We start from the raw sequence: 27,820 nt of genomic DNA on the forward strand, positions 1-27,820 counted from the left end.
GTAATGTCATTCATTGCAAGGGGTAATGGTTAGATTGTTTCTTATTGAAGATGATCATGGCTTTGCATTTGGGTGGCACCAATGTTACTTGCCACTTTTCAGCTTAAGCCTGGATATTGTCCAGCTTTGTTGCATTGGAACATGTACTGCTTTAGTATCTGAGGTGTCACAAATGGTGCTGAACATTGAACATAGGAATTAAGAGCAGGTGTGGGCAATTCAGCCCTTCAAGCCCACTCCACTTTTAATATGATCATGGCTGATCTTATCTTGATCTCAACTCTACTTTCCTGGCTTGCATTTCATGGCCCTCCGTCCCACTTTTCATCAGAAATCTATCTATTTCTTTCTTGAATCTGTTGATTGCTTCTTCCCCCTCTGCACTCTGGGGCATTGAGTTCCACAGATTCACATCCCTCTGAGAGAAGTAGTTTCCCCTCATCTCAACTTGGAGTCTACTTCATCTCTCTCTATATCTATGCCTTGTTCTTCTAAGAGAAAACATCTATTCAATCTTATCAATCAACTTTAACATTTTATATACCTCAATCAGAACCTCCCCTTCCACCTCCACCCACCACCCCCTCCCCCCACACCCACCCCACCACCAACCCCCTCATTCATCTGAACTCCAGTGAGTACAAGTCCACGCAATTCAACCACTCCTCATATGACAGCCCTTTCATCCCTGGAATCAATGTGGTGAACCTCCTCTGCAGCCACTACATCCTTCAAGTAAGGAGACTACAACTCGACATAATAATCCAGGTGTGGACTCACCAATGCCTTATACAATTGTAATAACAGTTCTTTACTTTTACAATCGAGTCATTTTCCAATAAATGCCAGGATTCCATTTGCCTTTCTTATTATATGCTGCACCTGCGTTCCCACTTCCATGCACAAGGTCACTGAGATGTCCTGCACTGAGGCATTTTGAGTCTGTTTCCCATTTCCATAATAATTTGCTCTTTTATTTAGCCAAAATGGATAACCTCACACTAATACACATTAAACTCCATCTGCCAGCTTCTGGCCCATTTGCTTAGTCTATCAATATCCATCTGTAAACTCTTAATCTCCTCATCACAGCCTCTTTGCCACCTATTTTAGTATCATCTGTGGCTTTTGCTATGTGACACTCTGTCCCTGCTTTCAGATCACTAATATATATGGTAAGCAGTTAAGGTCTGAGAATTTAACCCTGCAGCACCCCAGTAGTTACAGTTTGCCATTCAGATAAAGACCAGTTTATCCTGATCCTCTGTGCAATCAATGGTGAACTGCCTGACTTCTGATCTTAGATGGAGGGAAGATCATTGATGAAGCATCTGAAGATGTGTTAGGCCTGGGGAACTATCCTGAGGAACTCCTACAGAGATTACCTTGAGCAACTCACAACCATCTTCCTTTGCGTCAGCTGTGATGTAACCAGTGGAGAGTTTTCACTCTGGTTGCCATTGACTCCAGTTTTGCTCTGGTTCCTTGATGCCACACTGGGTCAAATGCATCCTTGTTGTCACTCTCACCTCATCTCTGGAATTCAGCTATTTTGTCTATGTTTGAACCAAGGCTGTAATAAGGTTGGTAACTAAGAGCCCCTGGTGGAACCTAAACTGGGTGTCACTGAGCAGGTTATTGCTGAGCAGGTGCTGCTAGATAGCACTGTTAATGGCGCCTCCCATTCCTGAAACTGGCAGCATCATGTACATTCTGTAATTTTGATTAATCTTTCTTCATATCATATCCATTGATGTTGTACAGAAGTTTCATATTAGACCACTTAGATTATTCAGACAAAATTTTAACTTCCATACATTTCCATGGAATTCATGCAGCCATTTTATTGTTGAATATTGAATTATCAAGAGTAGATTTCAAATAATTAGTGACTAAAATATTCATTATTCTACATTGTTAAATGCAGTAGATTGAATCTTAGAGAATCCTTAAGAACATTGAATAGAACTGATGGACTCTGTCAGCATGATCTTTATGGTAAGGAATATTTGTAAGCTGTTCATTGGTTTGCCATCTGTATCTTGGGATTGACTATTTTGACATTTTGCTATCCAATTCCCCATCTTTCATATTACATAAACTTAAACTCATTCAAAGGTAACTTTTACCCTAATTTGCACTATATCCCTTTCACTCTCATGTCTGTGCTGGTTGATTGACATTTGATCTATCAACGTGTCCAATATAAAATCCTCAGCCTCATCTTCAAATCCCTCAATATTCTTTCCCCTCCTTGCTACCCCCCTTGAAACCTTTGGGAATTCTTTATTCCTCCAACCCCTTCAGTTTTGAATTTTCTGATTTCTTAACTCTGATTTCACTCCACACCATGCTGCCAAAACTGCTGAATTTTCCCAGCAATTTCTGTTTCTGTTTTTGTCTTTTACTGCCTTGTGGTCTATATTGTCTTTTACTACCTTATGGTATGTATTGTCTTTTACTGCCTTATGGTATATACTGCATTTTACTGCCTTATGGTATGTATTGCCATTTCACTCCAATAGTATGGTTTATTCAGCTTTATTTTGATTTTGCGGTCTAACAAAGCCACCAGATTTTGACACTTCTCATGAACTGTGAGAGGTGACAACTGACTCATTTTTCCTTGCAGCCAACCTATTTCTCCCTTTTTGTTTAGCTTTGACAAAGTGTCAGTTAGACTCAAAATGTCAGCTCTTTTCCCTCCATACAGATGCTGCCAGACCTGGTGAGATTTTCCAGCATTTTCTCTTTTGGTTTCATACCTTTTCCTGACTTACGGGAAAAAATCCTATATTTTGCTAAAGGAGGGAACAGTTTCCTAGTGCAGAAGAATGATAATGTGGTCCTTCAATTGCATATGACCTCCTATAAGAAAGGGCTTTGTCAGACCAGGCAACTGCAAGAACTTACTCACACTGACTGACTGACAGAACTCAAGTGAATTATGGCCAATATATTTTCTAATTACATGATTCATAATTGTCATTGTTTTCCTTTGTTCCTTGCATGCTTGTGTGGCATAATCACTATCACCTCCCCCCACCCCCTTCACCATTGGTTTTAAATATATTAATAAACCCGAATTTGATTTACCCCTAAGCAGTTTGCTATGGGTCATTTTTAAATTGGACTTAACCAAGGTTAGGGAAATATACCTCTTCCTGTCTTAAAAGGGTTAAGACATATGATGGGATTTTTAAAAAATGTTAAAATTCAACTTTGGTATGGGCAAAAGATGAGAACAGTAAAGTATTTATATTCTCCTCTCCTTCTTGCCCATGACATATTGACTTAAACATTAGATTGTAGCTTACATTTTTTTGGCAAGGTGCCAGCCAAGTTGAGTTTTTTTGGAGGGATTTCATTGGGAGGCAAAGTGAGTTTTCTTAGTCCATCTGAGCTAAGTCATCTCATTACTATTTGCCCCTCCCCAATGATATCCCTCATGCCCAATTCCATCCCACTGATACCATGCATCTTTCTCAGAACAACTCAGCACTACCAGAATATCCCGGAATTGACCAATGTCCCTGACACTGCTACAATCTTTAAAAGGCCATTGTGCACCCAGACAAGCACTGTTAGTGCAGACTGCCCTTAGCAGTTCCTGATATTTGCCCCAAACTTGGCAGATAAGGTGAATTTGATGCCTCATTGTGCTGGCAGAGTCTTAGAGGTCCTGGTGGGCAGGGTAGTGCAGAGGATCAGTAGAGTAAGCAACTTCACCAATGGATGCCAGCCTAGTGTGAGGTTGCCATCTGAGTCAGTGTAGATTCCATCACCTTGCCCTGTCAGAAGATGGTCATTCACATTCTCCACTCCACCAACTAAGTGCTGCCATCTTCTCCCTGATGCCTCACACTCATTCCATCTCTGCTCCTTCAAACAAGGCTCATGCATTATCACTCACACTATTGCCCACCACATTTCTCCACTCACCCTTTCCCACGCAACCCCCAATATCACTAATGCTCAGTGCCTTCTCTGCTGCTGACTCACTCGCTCAGGACATCTCCACATTTACACCAAAAATAACAGCTGTGCCATCCATTTTCATTTCCATTAATACCTACCCCTCTCTTTCATTCCAGGAGGAAAACCAATCACAATAGGGCAGAAAGAGCCAAGGCTAATATTTGGCTACCTGATCTGCAGTTCCTCACCACTTTTGAGATCAGCATTCTGACTCTGACCTCCCCCTATGCAGCTGACTGACTATGGCCAAGCCCCTGGACTATTATCCAAAACTGCCCTTGAGTTACTGTGCTAGCTCCTACTGAGTGAAGGATATCCCCTTGGCTTGACTGAGGACTGTTCACAACCATGATCAGTTTCATGACTTTGTGTCTTTGCTAAGTGACATGGCTTTACAGAAGTACTGTGTGAGCTTGATATCTCTGGTTTAGACAATAAAGTGCAAGACAATGCAAGGCAAGGATGCTGGTAGACTCAGAGTGTATAAGCACTGTGATGGCAAATGAACAGGCCCAAGATGGAGCCTGGTCCACACCATCAGCTGGGTGTGTACCTCTGGGTGCACAGTATCCTTGCTGGAACATTTACAAAGATAGTTGCTGGTGCAGCCCAAGGTGTAGCATTGAAATATAGAGGTGTCCTATGAGTGGATCAGACAATGAGGGTTCCTAGGTAAGGGCATATATTGGATGCCAGTGTCTATAGATGTGGCATGTTTGGCTGGTGCCCGTGGAGCACAGCCTGAGATGTTGGTGACTGGTGTCCAACATGTCCTTTAGATCAAGCAGTGAACTGAAGTTTCCAATTACTACTCTGGTTCCATGGTGAGACATTTAGCTTATTCAACATGTTTTGTCAGATTGGAACTTGAATTTTAATGAGGTGAATTGTGCCTTTAATCAGGCATTTAACAATTTGATTGACAAGTTGCTGTTTCCTAGTGAGAAACTTGTCCAGCCATTTAGCAAATGCCTAAAATAATGTAACAGGATACATCAGAAACCTCATGCAATTCTGCCACAAATCTCATTATAGACTGCTTTGCTCTAACCCCGATCAAATTCTGACCATTAAGTCCGAGTTTTTCTCCACACAGATGCTGCCAGACCAAGGGAGAATTTGCAGCACTTCCTGTAGTTCATTATGGCTATGTTGGGTTTAGAAGCATGTTAACTATGTTGATTCACACCACAAGAGTACCACACAGCCAGATTTGTGAAGTCAGAAAACTCCAGACTGAATCCCAAAGCACACTCAACATATACTTGACAAAGCATAGTTTACGCTGCGTTGGGTAAGCTAACTTATGGAGTGCTGCAAGAAATTTCTTAAATGCTATTGGAGTTGGACTCAACCAGCAAGTGGATAGTATTCCAATAGTGTGCCTTTATGCAAGATGTGGAAAAGCTTTGGGGAGTCAGCTAGCCAACCACTCTTCACAAACTATGGAGCCTCTGACTGGTTTTGTCGCCACAATATTTATGTAGTTAGTTCCATTACGTTTATACTTAATGGTGATATCTAAGATGTTGATGGTGGGAAATGTGGCAATGATAATATATTTGCACGTCAAGAGCAGGTGATAAATATAGGTGGTCTTTGCCACCTCTTAAATGGTGTGAAGTTTCTCTGCACTTAGCCCAAACCTGAACAGTTTCCATATAAGCTGCAATGTGGAGCTGCTTCATCTAAAATTTATAAATTACTTTGGAACACAATGCAATCAGCAAACATTCCCATGGAGGGCAGGTCATTAATGAAACAGCTGTAGATGGTTATGCCAAGGATAGCAGAGTTTTGGGCCCTGTATCTAAGAAAGGATGTGCTGGCCTTGGAGGATCCAGAGGAGTTTTACAATAAATATCTTGGAAATGAAGGGCTTTTGATACGAGAAGAAGTTGAGGACTTTAGGTTTGTATATGGTGGAGTTTATAAGGATGAGAGGCATCTCAATGAAACTTGCAGAAGACTTGGACAGAGTGGACATGGGGAAGATGTTTCCGCTAGTAAGCAAGTCTAGGACATGAAGGCACTGCATCACAGAAAACTGGGGAGGCAAGCCATTGAGTGTTTTTAAGACAGAGATGGATACATTCTTTATCAATAAGGGGTCTAACAGATTTTGGGATGAATGCATGAGAATGTGGTTGAGAATCATACCAGCCATGATTAAACAATAGAGCAGACTCAATGGGCTGAATGGTGTAATTTGCTCTGACTTTTATGATCTTATGATACTGGCTTGAGGAGTGACTGGAGGAATTAGCTTAAAATGACTGGCCTGCAACAACTTTGACTATCTGCCATTGTTTTAAATGTAACTCATGCCACTGTAGAGATTTTCCCTGAATTTCTATTGACTTCAAATTTCCTGGGGCTGCTTGATGCCGCACTCAGTAAAATGCTGCAATAAATATGATCATAAGTTCTGCACTTGCTGATTTGGCATGCCAATGCACGGGCTTCTGCTTCCAAAAACACATGGAGCTCAGAGAGCAGAACAATAAAGGGGGGAACACAGGCAATTACTCTCACTTCAAGTCACTTCTGGAATTCAGCTCTTATGTCCATGCTTGAGTCAAGGCTACAGTAAGGTCTAGAACATTCATGTTGCTAGTGCACTCAAGCTATACGTTAAAGAATGGGCAGTTAGTGAGCGCTGCTTGGTAACACTACTGACAACACCTTCTATCATTTGGTTGACTGCTAAAAGTAGGGCTGTAGTTTTATTTTTGTTATTCACTCATGGGATGTGGGTTTCATTGGCTGGCCAATATTTATTGCCTGCCCCTCGTTGTCCTTGAAAAGGTGGTTGTGAGCTGTCTTCTTGAACTGCTGCAGTCCATGTTCTGTTGATAAACTTACAATGCTGTTTGGCAGGGGATTCCAGGACAGTGAAGGAATAATGATATATTTCCAAATAAGACTGGCTAGTAGCTTGGAGGTGAATTTGCAGTTGGTAATGCTCCCACATATCTGGTGACAGCCCTTGACATTAAGGGCCACTCTAGTAAAATTGGAGTTAATGGAAATCAGGGGAAACACTCTCTGATGGTTGGAGTCATAGCTGGCACATAGGAAGATGCTTGTCTTCCCTGATAGTCTTTTGTAATGTAGTTGTCTACAGTGTGGAAAAAGGCCATTTGGCCAAATGAGTCTGCACTGACCCTCTGAAGAGCATCCCACCCCTTCCCTGTTACCCCACATTTACTTTGGCTAATCCATTGAATTTGCACATCTTCAGATTGTAGAGGAAACCAGAACACCCAAAGGAACCCAACACAGACACAGGAAGAATATCCAAACGCCACACAATCACTCAGGGCTGGAATCAAGCAAAGAACCCTGGTGCAGTGAGACTGCAGTGCTAACCACTGAGCCATTGTGCCATCCGCTCTCACCATCAGTTACAGAGCCAGTCTGGCATATGGTATCTGACAGGGATCACCTGGAAATTGTGAGGAACTGCCATACTTGATGGACAGCAAAGTTCTTTAGAGGTCTGTCATTACAATCTGGTAATTGAGTAGGTTTGTCGATTTTTGCCATGTCACTTGATTGTCAATTATGCTGTCTCAGTAATTTTTGTTAGATGACATTTTTTATTGCTACTTCTAAAAAGAAAAACAAACTGTTGTTTGCATTTTATTTTCTCTCTTTCATATTGAGGATAATGTTCCTTCAGGGGTTTCAATTCTTCACCAGAAAATCCTGCACGATTTCTTTCTCTCCCCTAATGGCATCAATGGTGAAATGTTTGGTCCCTCCATATCTGGTCACTAAGGTTGAATAAGATCTAATGCGTTTCCCAGCTTGGTTTAAGTGTGTTCATTGAATGCTGAAAGCTAATGGATTTCATTACTTTTGTCATTAAAATTTAAAGCAAAATTAGCCTCTTACCGCCTTGAGAATACATAACCTTGCCTCACATGCTATTTATAGCTGATCATTACTTACATTCATGAAGGATTTTATTACTACGTGAGGTGTCCCAATGGATACGTTGAATCATTCCTGTGTTGAATACATATCCTGCAGTTCTCAAGAGGTCATTGGTCAATTCAAATGTCTAAACTCAGGAAAAGCTGCTGGTTTCTATTTAGACAGGACATTGAGTGTACACACAAGTGCAAGGTGCACAATTACAGACTGACCTTTGCCCTGCCATAGAACCTTTCCTTGATGTCCTGGATTTTTTATGTTCCTGGTGTTTGTCATGTTGCCAAGTTCAAGAAGAAAAGTGTTGGTGACAATATTTGACTTCCCTCGAGGCAAAATAAGTGTATCCAGTGAGTAGCTGAGCCAGGAATGTCTATGATTTAAGTGCTAATCTGTATCAAATTCATTGATTATTCTAGGCCAGTGGTTTGTACACTGTATTTGATCTTAACTACTCAGAATAGCAATGGTGACTCTATCCTACGTTGCCAGTTGCTGTGCAGTGTCTCCTGGAAGTGCGTGTGTGCAATGGATAGATCAGATTTGAATATGATTCCCCAGCCCATCTAGTTAAACCTCACATGAACAAGTGCTATGTTGACAAGACACTAGGTTGCATTATAAACCTGTGGAACTGTACCCTAATGTGGAATTAATGTTTTTTTGCAGTAGCAAGCAAAGCTAGGGAAAGCCACCTATGAACATTAACAAGATTGCAAGGAACTCTGTCACATAATCATCTGCCTTATCCTTCTATTTGATTGATAGGCACCACATCCATAAGGATCGACCCCCTCCACATTCAGCAGTACCAGTGCATACTATCTTTCAGATGCACTGGAGAAATTCACAAGATCCTCAGACAGCACTTTTCAAGCCCATGATCACTTCCACCTCGAAGGACAAGGGCAGCAGACACATGGTAACACCACCACTTGCAAGTTCCCCTCCAAGCCACTCACCATGCTGCCTTGGAAATATATTGCCTTTCTTTCACTGTTACTGGGTCAAAATTCTGGAATTCTCTCCCTCAGGGCATTGTGGGTCTACCTACAGCACACAGACTGCAGCAATTCAAGAAGGCAGCTCAACACCACCTTCTCAAGGGCAAACAGTGACAGGCAATTAATGCTGGTGCAGTCAGTGACACCAAAGTCCAGTGAGTGAATAAAAATATAAATATGTACTCTGCACAAACTATCTATTAATGGTTACCTGTCACTTCACTACATTAATCACAAATGAACTGAAGAGACTTGGTGAAATTTATGCAGATGACACTGGATGTCTTGAGTTTCAGAGCAATTAAGAAAAGCAGAGCATGAACAAGAACACAAAATAAATTGACTAATCCATATTGCAGGCAAAAAGGTTGAATCTAATTTATGACCATACATTGTAAATCATCATATTACCTTAAATCCCTTCCATAAGGCTTTCTTTGGCAATTGTACAAAAAAATTTATAGTAAAGTGGGAGTGTGATAGAATGCTTTATATGAGGTCTGTATAAGTGGAGTCATAAACCTATGCACTGGAGCAATGCGTGTCATAATTACGGCATGAGTAAGGATTCAGATCCAAAATTGTGTTATTAACTCTCTCAGATCTAGACTTCATTTTTGACAAGTGCAGTGTAAATAGAGAAAGATATGCTAGGAAGGTGTAGAAATATCCTTTACATATACAGACTCGGGAAAGAATCAAGTGAGACAGAGCAGATCTCGATAAACAAGTACTCATTGAAAGAATGGTGTCTTTACTCTATGAGAGGTTTGCACTTGAATACAAAAGTATCTCCAAAGTATTGAGAAGTTTTATTTCCCATTAATGTAACATCAGTTAACCTGTTTAGGGAGAGCTTTCCCATCTCCGAAATTGATTGTGCTATCAATGAATTGAAATAATTAGCCATGATGTGGAGGGGCGGATGTTGGACTAGAGTGGACAGTCAGAAACCACATGACACCAGGAGTGCTGGTCCTTCATCAGGTCTGAGGAAGGAGCTGCGCACTGAAAGCTTATGACTTCAAGTCAAAAGCCACATGATACCAGGTTATAGTCAAACAGGTTTATTTGAAGTCACAAGCTTTCAGTGCGCAGCTCCTTCCTCAGACCTAATGAAGGACCAGCACTCCTGGTGTCATGTGGCTTTTGACTTAAATAATTAGGTCAAGCCTATTACAATCCTTGACTCACAAATTTGATACAGATATTTGGAAAATTCATATGATGTCACAAAGAATAACTTCCTTGTGATAATCTTTCAGAAACTTTCAGGAGAATTTTGCCTTGGATAGTAGTAAGTGGAAAGGTCATTTTACACCTTGACTTATTTTACTTCATTTGAATCAAAGTAATTAGAAAGTAGAAGTGATGTGAAATGGACTGCAGACTTGTCACCCATCTTAAACTTACACAAAGTTTGAAGCATGTAGTGAAAAAATTGATCCTAATTAAACTGGAGATTAGCCCTAGTTCTCTTGAATTATTTTTCCTCCAATTCCTGTCAGTAGGAGCATATCATTCTGTGGTGACATGGGATATCAGGCATGGTGCAGCAGAGAGTTCTTGCTTTATCTTCATTTTTCAATCATTGTTTTCCAATGATTGGAATACCAGGCTGCATTTTATAACCTAAAGTCTGTTTGCATCAAGTACTACTTTGGGCAGTTAAATTACCACTTGTGTGTTTTTCCCAGCACACTGGGGATGGAAATCTTGTCTATCTAGACCTGTTGGCCAATTGACAGCTCTTCTGAATGGCAATGTCACAGAGGAGGCTCTGGCCATTGCCAGGATGATGTGTACCGGACACCCAAGATCAAAGAGTGAGCTGTACCATAGGTAGGATTATGGAGGGAGGGCGTTCAGAGGGTGGAGGGTGTGGGATTAGAGATGTAGGCAGGGCCCGGCAGTAAGAACAAGGGTGGAAGAGTCAGGTGAGCGTGCTGTGGGATTTATCAGGATTGTCCCTTCCCTCTGTTGTACTCTCCAATCAGGTAGTGAGTGCCGTGGAACAAGGAGCAACCCCCCCCACAATCCATGGGATGTCAAGCTGGATGCACTGTTTTAGCTCTCATGACGGCCACATGTTGACTATCCATTTGCAGCCAGGTAAATACCAGCCATGTCGGAATGAGGCTGAGGGATTATCCAATTTAGGGCATTAATGGTGGAAGAGCAACAAATCCAGCTGTGCACCTTCCCACCCCGACTTAGTTCAAACAGAGGTGGGCACACAGTGAGGTTCAGGCATGCCACTATCTGCCTAAGTACAAACCTTTGCTGTTTCCACATGTGCCGTGAGAGACCATAAAATTGTGCTATTTGTCAGAGATACTGTGATTGGTTAAGGCACAGCAGTCAGGAACCTCCATGTTTGGGGAATGGAAAGAAAAGTGGATGAGTCATTGTTGAGCTATTGTTGTGTGTCTCATAGTGGCTGAATTAAGAGAACAGTTGGCATAAACCATGGCTGGACATTGCCTGACAGTGCTCTTGGATTATTAGCACATGGCCCGTAGGCTTGGACAACATGACAGAAAGGAGACGAGGTGTTGGATCGTGGTTGATTTTGGCGGTTGATTGCTGCAATTATTAGTGTAGTAATTCACATTAGTCACAACAATGTTCCACATGGAGATGTGAACCTGAGCAGAGGACAAGAAAAGGCTAAGTTTTCTCACAGGGAACAAGAGGAAATAGTAGATACCCTACTGTCAAAGTGATATTTATGCTTTGGAAAGGGTTCACAGAAAAACAACAGGGATGTTTCTGCTTACTTAGTGCTCTAATTTATGAGAGGAGACTTGCAATTGAACTTTTTTTCACTGTCGGAAAGAAGATTGATGAAAACTGGTCTGTACTTTTAAGCTGCTGAAAGCCACAACTAATAAAGGTGCTAGAAACGATATTTATTTGCCTGCTGATGTAGAACGGACACAGAATTAAGAAAGCTCGAGCAATACTTTATTTTGAAACTAAATAGATTTTTTTTTCAAAAACCGCTCCTTCTTTTGGATATCTGAAACAAGAATCTTAGTAAAAAGTGTTTGAAAGGGCAGAACTGACAGCTGGTTAAGAATGGATTCTACCATTCTTAAATGAAAGCTACGAAACAAGTATGTCCAACAATGTCAGAATGATCCATCGGTATGGCATTTCTGACAAATATTCATCATAGCATAAGAATTTCTCAGAAGGTTCGTGCAAAGCAATGCAGGAGTAAACTACTAATGGAAAACCTGGAGCAATACACAACAATTTCAGAAGATTAATGAGGTCTTCCAAAAAATAAATTCTATCAGGCTTATTGAGGTTATTGTATGTGTTCTTCTGAAAGAACGGGCTTGATCATTCAAAACTGGACTATTTCTATTTTAACAGGGGATGACATCTAATTGAGTAATACTCTCCAATCTTCTGTCCTGAACTGCCACTCCTCTGACTTGGGACTTTTTTTGCGTATTTGCTCTTTTTCTTTGCACTACCAAAGAAGAATTATGTTACACCTCGACAGGACTTGTCATAGAGTAATACAGCACGAAAACAGATCCTTTGGTCCAACCACTCCATGACGACCACGTTCCCAAATTAAACCACTCCCACCTGCATACATTTGGCCCATATCTCTCCAAACATTTCTTAGTCATGTGCTTATCTAAACATCTTTTAACCAATGTAACTGTACCTATACCCACCACTTTCTCTGGATGTTCATTCCACATATGTACTTCTAGGCAAAAATAAAAAAACCCTTATGTCTTCTTAAAATCTTTCTCCTCTCACCTTAAAAATATGGCCCCTAGCCTTGAAATTCCCCAGCCTAGGGAAAGGAACCTACCATTCACCCTATCTATGCCCTTCATGATTTTAAAAACCTCCATAAGGTCACCTTGCAACCTCTGACACTCCAGTGAAAGAAGTCACAGCCTATCTAGCCTCTCTTCATAACTCAAACCCTCCATTCCTGGAACCATGCTGGTAAATCCCTTCTGAACCCTCTCCAGCTTCCAATATCCTTCCTGTACAAGGAGACCAGAACGGGACACAGTCCTGCAGCAGATGTCTCACCAACACCCTGTAAAACCTCAAAATGCCAACTCAACTCCTATGGTCAAAGGTCTGACCAATGAAGGCAAGTGTGTTAAAAGCTTTTTTAACCACTCTATCTATTTGTGATGCAAATTTCACAGAATTTTGTACCTGAACTCTTAGGCGTCTCTGTTTTACAACACTACCCAAGGCCCTACTTTTATTTGTATTCATCTTACCTTTGTTTTACCAACATGCAATACCTCACACTTATCCGAATTAAACTCCATCTGTCACTCTTCAGCCCATTGATCGAGTTGATTAAGATCTCTTTGTAATCATAGTCAACCTTCTTCATGTCCACTATACCACCAATCTTGGTATCATCCAGAAACGTACCAACCATACTTTCTATATTCTCATCTAAATATTTATATAAATGACAAACAAAAATGGATCTAGCACTGAGCCTTTAACTAAGTTATGAATATAGATTGTAAATGCTGTCATTGAAATCCCAGCACTGATCCATGCACCAATCCATGACTTAAAATTTGCCAATCTGAAAATGGCCTATTTATCTTGACTAAAAGCAACATATTGTGGATATCCGAGATTTGAAGTTAAAACAGAAAGTGCTGGAGAAACTCAGCAGGTCTGGCAGTATCAATTCCAAAGAAGAATCAAAATTGGACTCAAAATGTTACTTCTGTTTCTCTGTCCACAGATGCTGCTAGACGTGTTGAGTTTCTCCAGCACTTTCTGTTTTCTTTATCCTGATGCTCTGAGTGTGATTTACCCATTTAAAAACAAATTGGGGGCAATCAGTGGATTAGGTCATGACTAACTTGCCGTCCCCACTTCTGAGAAAACTTAACTCATCATGCATCGATCAGCTTAAGAGCTCGCTGGTAGAGCATTGTTGGATCATAGATCTCGACACTGACATTCTGGATTTACGAAGAGTTCTTCGCCAATCAGAGGCTGGCAGCCTCTGGGCTGAAGAACTGCTAATTGAGGCTTACATCTCAAGAGGATTCGGAATGGTGAAGATACATTCATAGCATTGGACTTCAGCAACTTCCTAAAATATGTACACCTATCCTGCCTTTGGTCACCTTTATCTAACTTCCTTCATACTTGATGCGCAACTATGTCCCTGTTAAGCTACGCTGTTACTCACAGAAGAAACATGGATTCACCCATCTCTGAATTATACTAAACCATAGTTCCACTTCCTTTGGGTATGTAAATTACTCATTTACCTGCCCTCGTGATCCTTCCAGGTTGTGAAAATCATGAGTTTGACTAGCCTTTTCCGAGAAGCTTTGGTGACTTTCTGCACTGTGCTCCATACATTAAGGGGAGATGGCGGGGCCCCAGAGGCTATTATCCCTGGACTGTTAATCCAGAGACCCAGGTAATGTTCTAGAAACCTAGGTTCAAATCCCACCACAGCCAATGGTGTAATTTTAATCCAATAAAAATCTGGAATTAAGAGCAATTGTCAGAAAAGGATCCATCTAGTTCACTAATGCCCTTTGCGGAAGAAAACTGCTTCATTACCTGGTCTGGCCTATATGTGACTGACTCTTAATTGCCCTCTGGGTAATAAATGCTGGCCTAACCAGTGATGCCATCACCCCATGAATGAACAAATAAAAATAAAGTACAGGCAAGATGGATCATTGGAAGACAGAGTTTGAGCTGCTGGATGGGGTGAAAATCATGTTTTATGTGACGATGTACTTCCTCAAGGCCAATCATGGTATGAGTTTTGATAGTTTGGAAGTTTCATCCACTCATAAGAACCTTGACTTTTAAAAGGGTGTTCAGTGCTTAAGAAATGTAAAACTGTCTCATCTTGTATGATAATACAGGTCAGAATGGTCATAACTTAGCCAGTAAAGCTGCAAGAATCAACAGAGAATGACTTATAATTTTCTGCTCATTTCCAACCATTCTTCAATCACAGTTGAAGCACAGTATTTTAACATACAAATTCAATAACCCTACTGTTCCATTATGTCACAGTGTTTATCCAACAACTGATTACGGGGGTATAAAATACATTGAACAAGTACACAGCATGTTATGGTATCTTATTATTGAAACAAATCAAAGTAATTATATTATTAAAGGTTCAAACAAGCAATTGGTTCTCCATCATCCTGTTAGATGTGTTTTTATGGCTATGGTTATTGCTTAAGACAGCTGACCTGTCAGGTGGGTATGTATGACTGAATTAGACAGTCTGTCACCATGGGCAAATGCAAAAGGATGAGGGAATGATGTTCAAAAACACTGATATCCCTCCATTTGTTTAACTGTAAAAAATTGAAAAAAACTTTCTTCAGGTCAATGAATATAATTAGCAAGGCAAGAATTTGCACTTCTACCAATGACAGCCTACAATCATGTAGTGAAGGGTCTTACCTCACACGATTTAATGCAGTGAATCATTTCAGGGTGTGGGTACCAGTTTAGTCCTGCTGTACAAACAATATTCTGTGAAGAGAAAGTAAAATCAGAGCTGTTATAATTGCACTCAGAAGTTTGCTATCTGTGTGGCGTCTGCCTTGATTATCCACACTGGTTTATACATGGTGATTTAGTGTACCAGTCTGCAGAGCAAAGCAAGGTCACATGGATTTCTCAATGTCGTGGCTGACTCACCAACCAAACAAGGTTTGAGTGGTGATTTGTTAAAAGCCTTTCACTTGTGTCCTCCTGTAACACAAAGCACTATTTCTAGCGTTTGTTGGCCAGTCCTAATTGAAAGATGTATTTTAATAGCTTGATATGCAAAGTGTTATCATTCAATATCTCAACAGGTCAAGATGTTGGATGTTAGAATTAAATGTAGAATTATGGTTATTTGGAGTGATTATAATGCAACAATCTAATTCATGACTTAAGATGTTTAACATAACAGAATTGAATAGCTGGAATGAACTCCATGTTTACAAGGGAGGATGGCAAGGAATGGTTATAAGGCAGCAATCAGTGGTAAGACAGCAATTCTTCATTTCACAAACAATGCTGCATATATATTTATTTGCTGAGCTCCTGAAATTAGACTGATTAATCCCTATTTTGCCATCTTTAATGCATGTTTTCAAGGTTTTCATCAGTTTGGGGTCTGCAGTTAGTGGAGACAACTTGCAATTATATTCAGATATATACTGCCACTCTAGAATTTTAACTGCTTATCTAACACTCTTAATTGACTCTTGCTTTTAAATTTGCTGCTATAAAATGGCTTGAAAGTTTTACATGATTTATCCAATGGCTGGTAATGTCTGACCTTCATTCAGGTGGCCTTATGTGAGCGCTGTCTCCATGACATATCCTTTTATTGTTTCAGGTACAATCATGTTTCCTCAGTTTACTATCAGTGTACGATATTATACAGCAACAAAAGATTCTGTGTTTTTAACCCCATTCCCTTTACACACAAAACATATTTGCCATGATTTTGTATAAGTTTTAGCTCTTTGGGATTCTGTTGCTTCCCCTCAAATCAATCATCATTGCTCTCTTGGAAAGGGAGTTCCACACATTAACAGTCGTTTAATAGAGATAAAATGTTTCCTCTTAAATCATCTGAAATGGAAACTCCTTCTCTTTAAGCTGTTCCCTCTAATCCTGGTCTCTTCAAAGGCAAAGATACTCTCAGCATCCACCCTGGTAAATCCCTTCAGGATCTTATATATTTCAATAAGAGCTCCCTTTATCCTTCTGAACTCTAGTGGATACAGGTTCAACACTTCCTCACAAGACAATCCCTTCATCTGTTGCACAAACCTTCTCTGAACTATTTCTAATGTAATTATTACCTTTCTTAAGCATTCCTAATTCTATATCCCATTCCTCTTTCAGTGAACAGCAACATTCAACTTGCTTCTGACTTACTTGAGATACTTGCATGTTGACTTTTTGTGAATTTCTGAGGAACCTAGAATCCTCTATACTGCAGAATTTTGCAATTTCTCTCCATTGAAATAGTCCATTTTTTCCTGCAAAATAGACAACTCCACATTTTCCCACGTGGTGTCAACTCTGCCTCTAACACAGAACACAGTATTTCCAATCACCGTGCAGAGCAAGGAAGGAAGAATAAAACAACCCTTGCTGAAAGTTGAAAGATAATCCCTTTAATCATTTAACTGTTATGGTCAGCTTGGAGCATTTAAAAAGCACGTTAGTTGGAATTTGGAAGTCCAAAATGACAGACCTGCCATTAAGTCAATGACAGAAGCTGTCTGATACCACCAACCCCCTCAACATACTTGTTTCCAAGGTACATGTGGCATGCCTACACCAGCACTCTTATAGTACAGATGCATTGCACAGGTTGTGCTGAGAACATTCCAGCATTTTGAGTTTTGAGCTTCTAGAAACCTGTGCTACAAGCTTAATTTTTATGCCTTTATTTTCTGCAGTTTGTTGCTTTTTAAGTTCATCTGCTATAATGAAAGTTTTTATTTTAAATAAATGGGCTTTCATTCCTACCAGTATCCATGATACAATTGATCTCAGTTATCTCTTTTTATGTAATGTGTGACTTACTGAATAAGTTGATGTAACTGCATAGAAACCCTGAGTACAAGGTTGGCTCTTGATGATATGCAATTAAAAATTTAGTTCCTTTAAATTTCCACTTTATGAATAAAATTTGAAAAGTTTTAATTGACTATAAGCTGGTGGTGATTATCTTGCTTGAATTACAAGGAGTTTGACTGCAGAATCTTGCTCCTTAATGTAATTTCAATGACTGATCAAATTACCTCACTCCCGATTTCAATGTTCCCATTTGAAGCCCATTGTGGCTCTTCCCAAATTATTTTTCTTGTGTGTTGAAATAAAAAAAACCTGGAAATCCTCCAAGGTTGTAATTATCTGTAATTGCAAAGACTCATTTTATATTTAAATTATACTAAAATCTGTTTTTTTTTTCAATTTCTTTCTTTCTCATTCAGAGTTGGTGTAATTAGAGAATAGTAGGAAATTTGCATGTTTCTTGAGATATGTAAGGGATGGATTGCAAAACAATCTTTAGGGGCAGACTGGACCAGAAGAAGAGACCTTGTCAATCAAGTTTGTTATCTTCTGTCCTGTAGTACACACTTGAGATGCAGCATAGTGACAGAGGCAAAGGATTTTCAGTTCCAATCTTTTGTAGAATTACTGCCCTGCCCAAGGAGACAAATGCTGGATGCTTGCATTCGATAAACCCATTGGCGTGTGCACTTTAAAAGAAGGATTATAAGCAACACTAGGCATTAATATAGCATAGAAATCCAGAAATCTGTGTGTAATTTAATGACGCAAATAAAGGGAGCATAACATGACAAGACTGGTCCCTGCCATCAGATTCAATTCCAATAAGCTACTCATCAAATCCCTTCAAATCCAACCTGATATGTCACTAAAACTGAGGCTGCGTAACATATGCAGGGACTGAAATCTTATAAAGTTATTTATGTGTATAATTTGTAACGTGTGACGTGGATGACATTGGCAAGGCCATCATTTATTGATGACCTCTCATTGTCCTTCCAAGCCTCATCCTCAAATATGATTGACTAACCTGCTCTGTCAATTCAGAAGGTTATTAAGAATTAATCATGCTGGTCTGGGTCTGTGGTCAGATCAGGAGAGGATACGTGATTTCCTTCTTTAAGGGGTATTAGTGAACCAATTGGGTTTTTACAAGAATTTGATGGTTTCAATCAAAGTGGCTGCAACACAACTTTTTTATTCTCCATTTGTTTGATGAGCTGATTTTGAAATTCATTGCTGCCATGATGGGATTTGTTACATTTTATTTCCCTGTGTATAAACAAAACAATCATACTGTGTCGTGTTCAGATTCAGCAACACAGAATTGCATTGTTCTATCTTGATGTAAACACTTTCAGAGAATGGTTACTGAGCTTGTGAACACTCTTGTTCCACCATATGTTCACAATGAACACGCTTACACAGAACAAGTTCATTTTGGCACTTTTAATGTCCTGTCATGTCAGTACAACAGGGAAACAGGAACATGGTTTGAACTGCAGCCTGCTACATCAGTGCTGATATTTTGTTAACATTTATTCGCAAATGTTTAATAAAACAAACAATTCCAAGAATAGTTCTATCTCATGGCTTTCTGGACAGAGTGATTTGGTACAGTGCATTACTTTGTACATTATTACCCTTAAACGCATTCTGCCTGAGGAATCTTGCATAAAATGTAGGAGGGAGCAAAAACGATGCTTTCTGTACAACAACAAACAACTTGCCACATTAAAATCCAGAGAATGTTCACAAGACTGATACCAGATATGGAGGGACTGTCTTACAAGGAGAAGTTAAATAGATTGGACCTGCCCTCATTGGAATACAAAAAAATGAAAGGTGACCTTATTGAAGTGCACAAGATTCTTAGATGACCTGACAGGGTAGATGTGGAAAGATTGTTTCCCTTTCTGGGAGAGTCTTGGACCAATGGGCATAATCTCAGAATAAAAGGTGAGGAGGAATTTCACCCCTGAGGGTAGTGAATCTATGGAATTCTTTGCCGTCAAGGCCTATTGAGCCTAGATCATTAAGTATATTCAAGGCTGAGACAGGTAGATTTTTAATTAAGGAAATTAAGGGTTATGGGGGGAAAAGGCAAGAAAGTCGAGAATGATCAGATCAGCCATGATCTCATTAAATGACAAAGCAGACTGGAGAGGCTGAATGGCCTCCTTCTGCTCCTATGTCTTATTGCCTTATGCACTTACTTCAGAATCCTTTATTGCTACAAAAAAGGCCATGTTACAGATTATACACGTCTGCATACAGAATGTTTTTATGTACTTATCATACACATGTCAAAACCTCAATCATTCATATAATCCAAATAAGGTCTCAAAATCTAAAATGCAAAACAGCAATATCAAGCATCGAATATTGGATTGATAACGTTTGGATTAAAATTTCCAATAAAAGAATCATCTTCTACAATGTGGACACTATCCAAAATGTTGGACTTGCTAGCCAGCAATTGGGTTGCCTGTAATTAGGTAAAATTATTTAACTGAAAGGAGTTTCATTCACACTACTTAAAACCAACCTTTGCCTTTGGAGGACTCATCCAGTATTTGACATCATCTGAGGTCATGTTGCTTGGTAAAATGACTGCATCATTTTGATGTAACAAACAGGAAGGTGTACATTCTGCACCTGAAAGAAACCAAACAGTATTTTTGTGAAAATGTATTTATCTCTGTGCTCTCCTGATTTCAGACTTTTTATACAGTAATTCTGCACATATTTCAAATACAAATGTGAAAAATGGGAGAATCATTCCCTGAAGTATGATTAAGTAGTGTAAGTTTGTGCTTTCCTATGTTAGCATACAAGTGGGTTAACATCTAATTGCTATTCTGACAAAGGTTCTAACATATGTATTTATAGCAGTCTCAAGCATTTGTGAAAATTCTAGCAAGGGGCTTTTTTTTCCCCTTAAGAACAGAATGTTCACCTAAAGGTTTATTTGAGTCAACATGTTGAAAGACTTCTTCAAGCAGGAAGAACTACAGCTGGAAATCCATAATACTTTCATTATCAGATGGTATATTTCTAGTAAAAGTGTAATGAGGTGATCATGCTGAAAAGGAGGCTGCATTCCATTTTATGGAACTGCAAGTAACAGTTGACTTTGTAGGCTATAGCTTTAAGACTAGGTTAACTGTATCTTAAGTGCGGTATGTACTCGGTTGCTTTTGATGAAATCGCTCCCTGCTAAAACACTGCACCTTAACGGGCATGACTTCTTTGCAGGAATTACAGCATTCAATTACGTATGACAACTGAACTAGCTCATCACACTCAGCGTGCTGGTGAATCTTCCTTACTATTGTATCTGTTTAACCCTACTTATTTATACCATGCAATCTTATTCTGCAAAGATGGAATTAGTGTAACACTCATCTTAAAAAACGCAAAATGAAAAAAGAAAGTCTTAATGCTAAAATGAGCAAACAATGCTTGCACAAAATATTAGTTTTTGTGTTTTACACATAATTTAATATAAAAATAATTTTACCAAAGCATACATTTTTGATTCATTTATTATTTTCTTCCTAAAGCAGCATCTGTAATAAATTTCTGCAAGTCAGACTGTTGTAATGAAAATCCTTCCTATACTGACAACACACTACATTCCATGGAGCTTAGCAGTCCCAGAATTGATGGAATAAGGATATTTAAGCACTATGGATAGCTCCACAATTCCAAACACACATACTAATCTGTCTACCTCCTTTCTCCTTAACTAATCAGGCATCAGTCATGACTGAATAAACAGCACAGATAGAGTAACCCTTAAACTTACCACTGTATTTTATACTAATTAACTTAAACCATTGGAGAGAATGTACTCCACTAGGTTGAGTGTCGAAGGATCAAGGCATCTCCATCGGGACTGAGTGTTTAACCAAGCAGGGTGCCATTTAGTTCAGAATGTATAGGTTGCACAGAGCTTTCAACTTAAACAACTGAAGGTCTGTTGAGGATGTTTCATTAAAAAAAAAGTATGGTACCCAGAACGCAAGCAGAGCTAAATAGCAATCATTCACCTGCTTGAGCGTTTATAGAGGCCAGTGGCTGCTTTTGCAGCAGAAGATCACATTTACAGTTCCATCTAAAGAAGAATAGTAGACATTAAATATTGAAGCCAACTTTTTTTCAAATTACGTTTTTGATCTATAATGAAAGGTTAGGATGTGGAAGGTCATGTTATGAATTGGACAAAAGTCAGCAGAGTATCTTTGTACTCGAGCTCTTGTTTAGTCTTACCAAGAGACATGTTTTGGAGGTTCATGATAATAAAGTGTCCATAAGCTAGATTGGCATTCACTGCCGCTCAATAATATTATAAAAGCAAAGGCAGGCATTGAGATTAACCTTACTTGTGATGCCTGGAATTCCTCAAGTTTTGTTTCAATTTACTCTTTTTTGCACATTTTATGCAACTTGACAACAAATTCAATGGTATTTCTGGCCATCTATGTCATGCTTAAAACTTCAAACAAAGCTCTGACCTCCTTGTACTCAGATTTTTCTTTTAAAATAATGATTCATCAGAAAATTACTGGTTGACAGGTTTTCAACTTTCTCAAAATTGGGTCAAAGGTTTGTTTGGAAAGGAGTGTTATAACTTTAGTACATGACACAGAACAAGAAAACTTGGAGACAAAACGTTTGTTGACCAAGGGCTGATTTTTCTGTCACAGTGCACTCTCTAATTATGTAAAACTTCTGGAGATCATTTTCAAAATCAACTCAAACATAATAAAATAAAATCAGGAATAGAATTTCAGCAACTTCGAACATTTATTTGCCCAGATACAGGCAGGGCAAGATGTTATATTGCATAAAATGTTATCTGTAAAGCACAACATGAAAAAGTGACAGAAGTTATGAGAATAATTGAAGAGTGTACTATTTAATATTAAACTGCTCTTAAGTTTACATTAGGCATCAAGTCTTTTTATTCCTTCAATCCACTTTGCTTTCTTTCCTCCCAAGCTGATATTGGTAGGTTAATGTCCTCCATTCTACCCAAATCATGTTGGAGCGGAATGTCAAATATGATTTGTGGTTTTTTTTGTTGTTTCCCCTTTATTTTTCCCTGTAGGAAGAATTTGACCTCCAGCAGCTCATCTCAGTTTGATGATGTAATGAGGTTGGGTGGGAGTGAATCGGCCATCTCTGCATTTCAGAACACAAGCTCTTGTTTCAATCACCATTGTCCACATTGTAGTAGAGAGAATTGCCATTGTACTGCCTTGGTGATCTTTAGTGATGGAAACTCTCATAAATTGTGACCTTATTTGACACAGTCAATGAGCAATACATTAGGTTCAAGGTGAGAGGGGAAAGATTTAAAAAGGACCTGAAGGGTAGCTTTTTCACGCAGATGGTGGTGCATGTAAGGAATGAGCTACCAGGGAGTTGGTGAAGGCAAGTGCAATTACATAATTTAAAAGGCACCTGGATGGATAGATGAAGAGGAAGTTTGTAGGGATATGAGCCAAATACTGGCAAATGGGACTCGAGCAGTTTAGGACATCTTGCCGGCAAGGATGAGTTGGACTGAAGGGTTTGTTTCTGTGCTGTATAACTCTATGACTTTATAAATAAAAATTACTAAGCTGCTGTTGCTTTGCTGCTGTTGCTTTTTGAACACTGTCCCTCACATTGTGTTGTTTCTCAATCAGCATAGACCTTCATGATTAAGTAGTTTTTGTTGGAATTATGATTCATATGCAAGACAAACGTATGGACATAAGAAAATGATTGTTCTGGTGGACTCAAAGGATAAATCCAATAGAAGTCCTTTGGAACACTTGCAAAGTTGGGAGAATCATGCGTTGGTGCACTTCATGAGATGCTCCCTTTTGGAACAGAGACTTTGCCCATTCCTACAGGGCCATGGATACGTCGGGCATTGTTGGTCAGAAAGCAGAGACTCACGAAGTCCCACTCTGGTGGGTTTTATATTCAATTGGCAGAAGGAGATCTGGTGTCAACAAGTGTGCCTGTCCCAGCCTGATATAAACAAAGTTAAAAATCACACAACACCAGGTTATAGTCCAACAGGTTTAATTGGAAGCACACTAGCTTTCGGAGCAACGTTCCTTCATCAGGTGGTAGTGGGGGGCTCGATCGTAACACAGAATTTATAGCAAAGATTTGCAGTGTGATGTAACTGAAATTATACATTGAAAAATTGATTGTCTGTTAAGCCTTTCATCTGTTAGAAAGGCTTAACAGACAATCAATTTTTCAATGTATAATTTCAGTTACATCACACTGCAAATCTTTGCTATAAATTCTGTGTTACGATCGAGCCCCCCACTATCACCTGATGAAGGAGCATAGCTCCGAAAGCTAGTGTGCTTCCAATTAAACCTGTTGGACTATAACCTGGTGTTGCGTGATTTTTAACTTTGTACACCCCAGTCCAACACCGGCATCTCCAAACCATGATATATAACAAGTGTGAGATGGAAGTTCAGGCACAGTTTGGGGTCAGGGCCCCCAAGATCTCTCCACATCTAGAAAAAGACATTCTGGTTCTTCCCAACTCTTCATCAACTTCCCCAACACCGAGTAGTCAGCAACCTCTAAAATTCTGGGATCTTCGAATAATGTGTCCCAAAAAACTAAAAGCCCACTAATGCAGCCCCACAGTACCATCTCCTTCCCCCTCTGGATAACAAGATCATTGATCATGATCGGTGTTCACAATTGGGATGAACCCAGCATAAGTCCTGATAAGATACAGCCAGTCACCTTGCTTAGGCAATCATGTGGGTTTCTCAACATGAATAACTGCAGCAAAACCAGCCATTACATAAGACAACATGTTAATTGAAAAGGACATTGGGAGATTTTGTAATTCTGATACATCAATGGCCACTGTCATAATTCTTCTCCAATCAAATACATGCATTGCTTTCACTGAAAAGCGAGGTAAACATAAAGAGAAAAGGATAGAAGGTTTCGCTAAGAGGGATCGACGAAATGAAATGTGAAACAAAAATGCTAGCATGAATTAATTAGATGAAATGATTGGTTCATGTAAATCTATGTAACTCTAACTAACTCCTAAATTTGAAACTATTCTTAACATCATTCCATTGCCATGTTACCTATGCCATAGCCGTCTTTGCAGTTCAGTCTAATTTGACTGTTGAGGCGATGCGGTTGTGGGCAGTCTCCCTTCATTGAGCTGCAGATCTGAAGAGAGCCATTCCATGTTCCATCCTTCCTGCAGCGAATCAAGTTATTGATAGGTTCCTACAAAATATTACATGGGCACAATCAAGTCACAAGAATCCAATGACCTTTAAATTTCCATCGAGCACAGCAGCAAACCATAATAAACTTAATTTCTGCACTTAAACTGCTTTCATTATTGTGCAAATTTGAGGTTTCTGTTTGATTGAACTTGATGTAAAGAGGTTTGTGCTTTCGCTTTTGATGTGTCATGCCTCACTGGGATAAAGTACTGGAAATCAAGTCCCACTACAGAGGAACCTCGATTATCTAAAGGACATGGGTGGGGTTAATCGAATGACAGATAATCGATGCTGGATAACATAGTTAGGCATGCATTGGGACCTTGCGATCTTGTTTGGATGATCCGACGTTCGGTTAATCGAATGCCGGATAATTGAGATTCCTCTGTACTTGGGTGGACAGATCAGGTGCCTGTACTAAATAAGAATGACTATTTATTTCAAATAAGTAGATTCTGGCTACAGGTCAACAACTATGAACTGTTAACATCTCTACTAGTTAAAATTCTAATCCACTTATTAACCTCTCTTTACACACAAAGAGGCAGAGACAAAAAAAAACAGTTGTCAATGGAGGAAAAACTGATAAGGCAGTTCAGTGGTCTCTGTCCAGAGTTCATTGAGTTGATCATCTTGTTTTGCCAGGCCTTGCTAATCTTTGATCTCTCTTCTCCACGTACTTTCTCTTACTTTCAGGAGGCACAAGGCAATTGGTTCACATCTTACAAAGTCTCTGACTTATTGATTAAGAACAGTAGCTTACAGCACCAGGACAGTGAAAATAAATTAGCTTTCTTCAGACTTTGAATACTTTTTATGGCAAGAAAATAGATAGGACTGCCCTTTCCAGAAGTCCAAAGGCTTCTGAACCTATCATTCATATCCACAAGCTGCTCAGGAACTTGAGAACTAATCATATAGTTTTTGACAGGCTGAAGGTCTTTGTCATTGACAACTGGTCACCACACCGTAGACTAATGAACTGCTTTATCCAGCCAAATCTCCCCTTGCACACGTCTCCTCCCTCTGGTTTATCTTTCGTAACCTTGCCCCACTGCTTGAAGAGCACTTAGAAAGAGTGTCAGTTCAGCCTGCTTCTAAAATGTTCAGTAATCCCTTCCACAATCTTTGCTTTTGAAAACAGTCCATTTTGTATTTCAATCACAATCCAAAACATTGGAAATATTTTTTTTTAAAAACTACCTTTAAAAAGGCTTTACAAGGTTCAAACTTCCTGCTTCAGCAAATTGGGAAGCAGTCATTTAAATGTGCAAGTTGAAGATCCAATGACTTAAATCAGGGCCTGATCACCAGCTTGGCCATGAACTTACGAAAACCTGTGTACCTGTTTTTCAGATGATGGAACTGAAGTGTCCCTTGAGAGTTTATTGGTGAGTTAATGTTTTCACAAGCCTTCTATGGTTTAAAAACTAAAGAGAGCCAGTGCCAAGCCATGACCTTCACACTGTATATACTCTTCAACCCAAGCCCCGAGGCCCTCAATCCAGTCCGTTGTCTACTTGGTGTCTGCAACTCATTTGCTCGATGTAAGTAAGGCTGGGAGTGGTAGTGACTGATTTTTCTTATGACTGTCCTTCATCTGAACAAAGCATGACATCCAAGCCTGCAGATATACTTTCAAATATACTTTATGTCTTTCTTTGGTCTTAGTTCTTAAAGTTTTGTAATTCATCACTTTCAAAGTTGAACTCTGTGAAAAGGTGGCACAAATAGAAAAGTAGGTGTCTGAATTTCAAATAAGTGCTCCAAGGGAGGCATTCTACAGGGACAGTGATAAATTATAAGGGTTAACTCTTGGTATCATCAAAGATGTCACCAGTGAAAATTAAATCACGCCTTTTATTGTTCTTCATGTTGAGAAAGACATTGGAAATCCAGGGATTCCTAAAGGGAGCTGGAAGTTCCCAACGTTAGAAAGCCCTCATTAACCACATCTATATTAACTGGTGTCCATCTGTACTGAAAACTGTTTGCACTGCACATTATAAAGTTTCAGACAGTGATGTGAGTCCGTCTGCTGAGAGAAACCCTCATAAAACAGGGGAAAAAAATTCTTGTAAAGATTTTTGTGAGCTAAAATTAGCAACTAAGTATTTCTTATTCCAAACAGGCAGCAACATTTCTCCTTTACAGCTTTCCTACTTGAAAGCTCATTTTCTAACTTTCCGCACATAAAGCGTTTGGAATCCTCATTACTTACACTCTCATTGTTGGCATCACTGCAGTTCATCCAGCAAACACTGTTAAACTGGAAGCCATTTGTACACTGGTAAACCCCGTGAAATTTTGCTGGGACTGCCTCACACATGACGGGGACGCACACGGCTTCCTGCCAACTTCCATCCTCAGTGCACCTGGTCTTGAAATTTCTCCTATAAAACGAAGAACTGAAATTTAAAACTGATTGTGTTGAAGAATTAACTGCATCAAAATCCCTGCTGAAACCCCTGTGGCTAAGGATTTTTTTTTCCAGAAACTAGAATAGGCAATCTTTATAGCTTGTTTCAGTGTTTCCTCACAGAAATAACAGATGCATTACATATATTCTGCTTTTAACACATCCTAAAGTTCTTCAAACACTGGAGGCCCAGAGAGCAGAGAACACAGAGCAAGCAGAAGCGTTTGGATAGATGACTGAAAACATCACGACTTTCAGCAGGCAGCAACAGGGGAGAAACTGAACAAATGCAGCTTCTACGTGGAGCAGATGAAGCAGGTGCAATACAACATTAGCCAGGATCAAATGGTGGTAGATATGAGGTAAAAACAATGACTGCAGATGCTGGAAACCAGATTCTGGATTAGTGGTGCTGGAAGAGCACAGCAGTTCAGGCAGCATCCAAGTAGCTTCGAAATTGACGTTTCGGGCAAAAGCCCTGTTTTATTCCTGATGAAGGGCTTTTGCCCGAAACGTCGATTTCGAAGCTACTTGGATGCTGCCTGAACTGCTGTGCTCTTCCAGCACCACTAATCCAGAAGGTGGTGGATATGAGTTGA

General features: G+C 39.6%; 1 protein-coding gene across 7 annotated transcripts in view; it reads right to left on the reverse strand.

Annotated features, from left to right (window-relative positions):
• The window catches only part of LOC140469200 (pappalysin-1-like), a 323,835-nt gene that overhangs the window by 66,180 nt on the left and 229,835 nt on the right, over window positions 1–27,820 (reverse strand). For all 7 annotated transcript variants that reach the window (XM_072565489.1, XM_072565488.1, XM_072565487.1 and 4 more), the window contains 4 exons: window positions 27,024–27,195; window positions 24,653–24,800; window positions 20,065–20,174; window positions 15,390–15,461 (listed from right to left, as the gene is read on the reverse strand). In XM_072565489.1, coding sequence (XP_072421590.1) covers window positions 15,390–15,461; window positions 20,065–20,174; window positions 24,653–24,800; window positions 27,024–27,195 — 502 coding nt within the window. The remainder of the gene's footprint in view (window positions 1–15,389; window positions 15,462–20,064; window positions 20,175–24,652; window positions 24,801–27,023; window positions 27,196–27,820) is intronic.

This window comes from Chiloscyllium punctatum, chromosome 49 (genome assembly GCF_047496795.1).
Source record: "Chiloscyllium punctatum isolate Juve2018m chromosome 49, sChiPun1.3, whole genome shotgun sequence".
Lineage (NCBI taxonomy): Eukaryota > Metazoa > Chordata > Chondrichthyes > Orectolobiformes > Hemiscylliidae > Chiloscyllium > Chiloscyllium punctatum.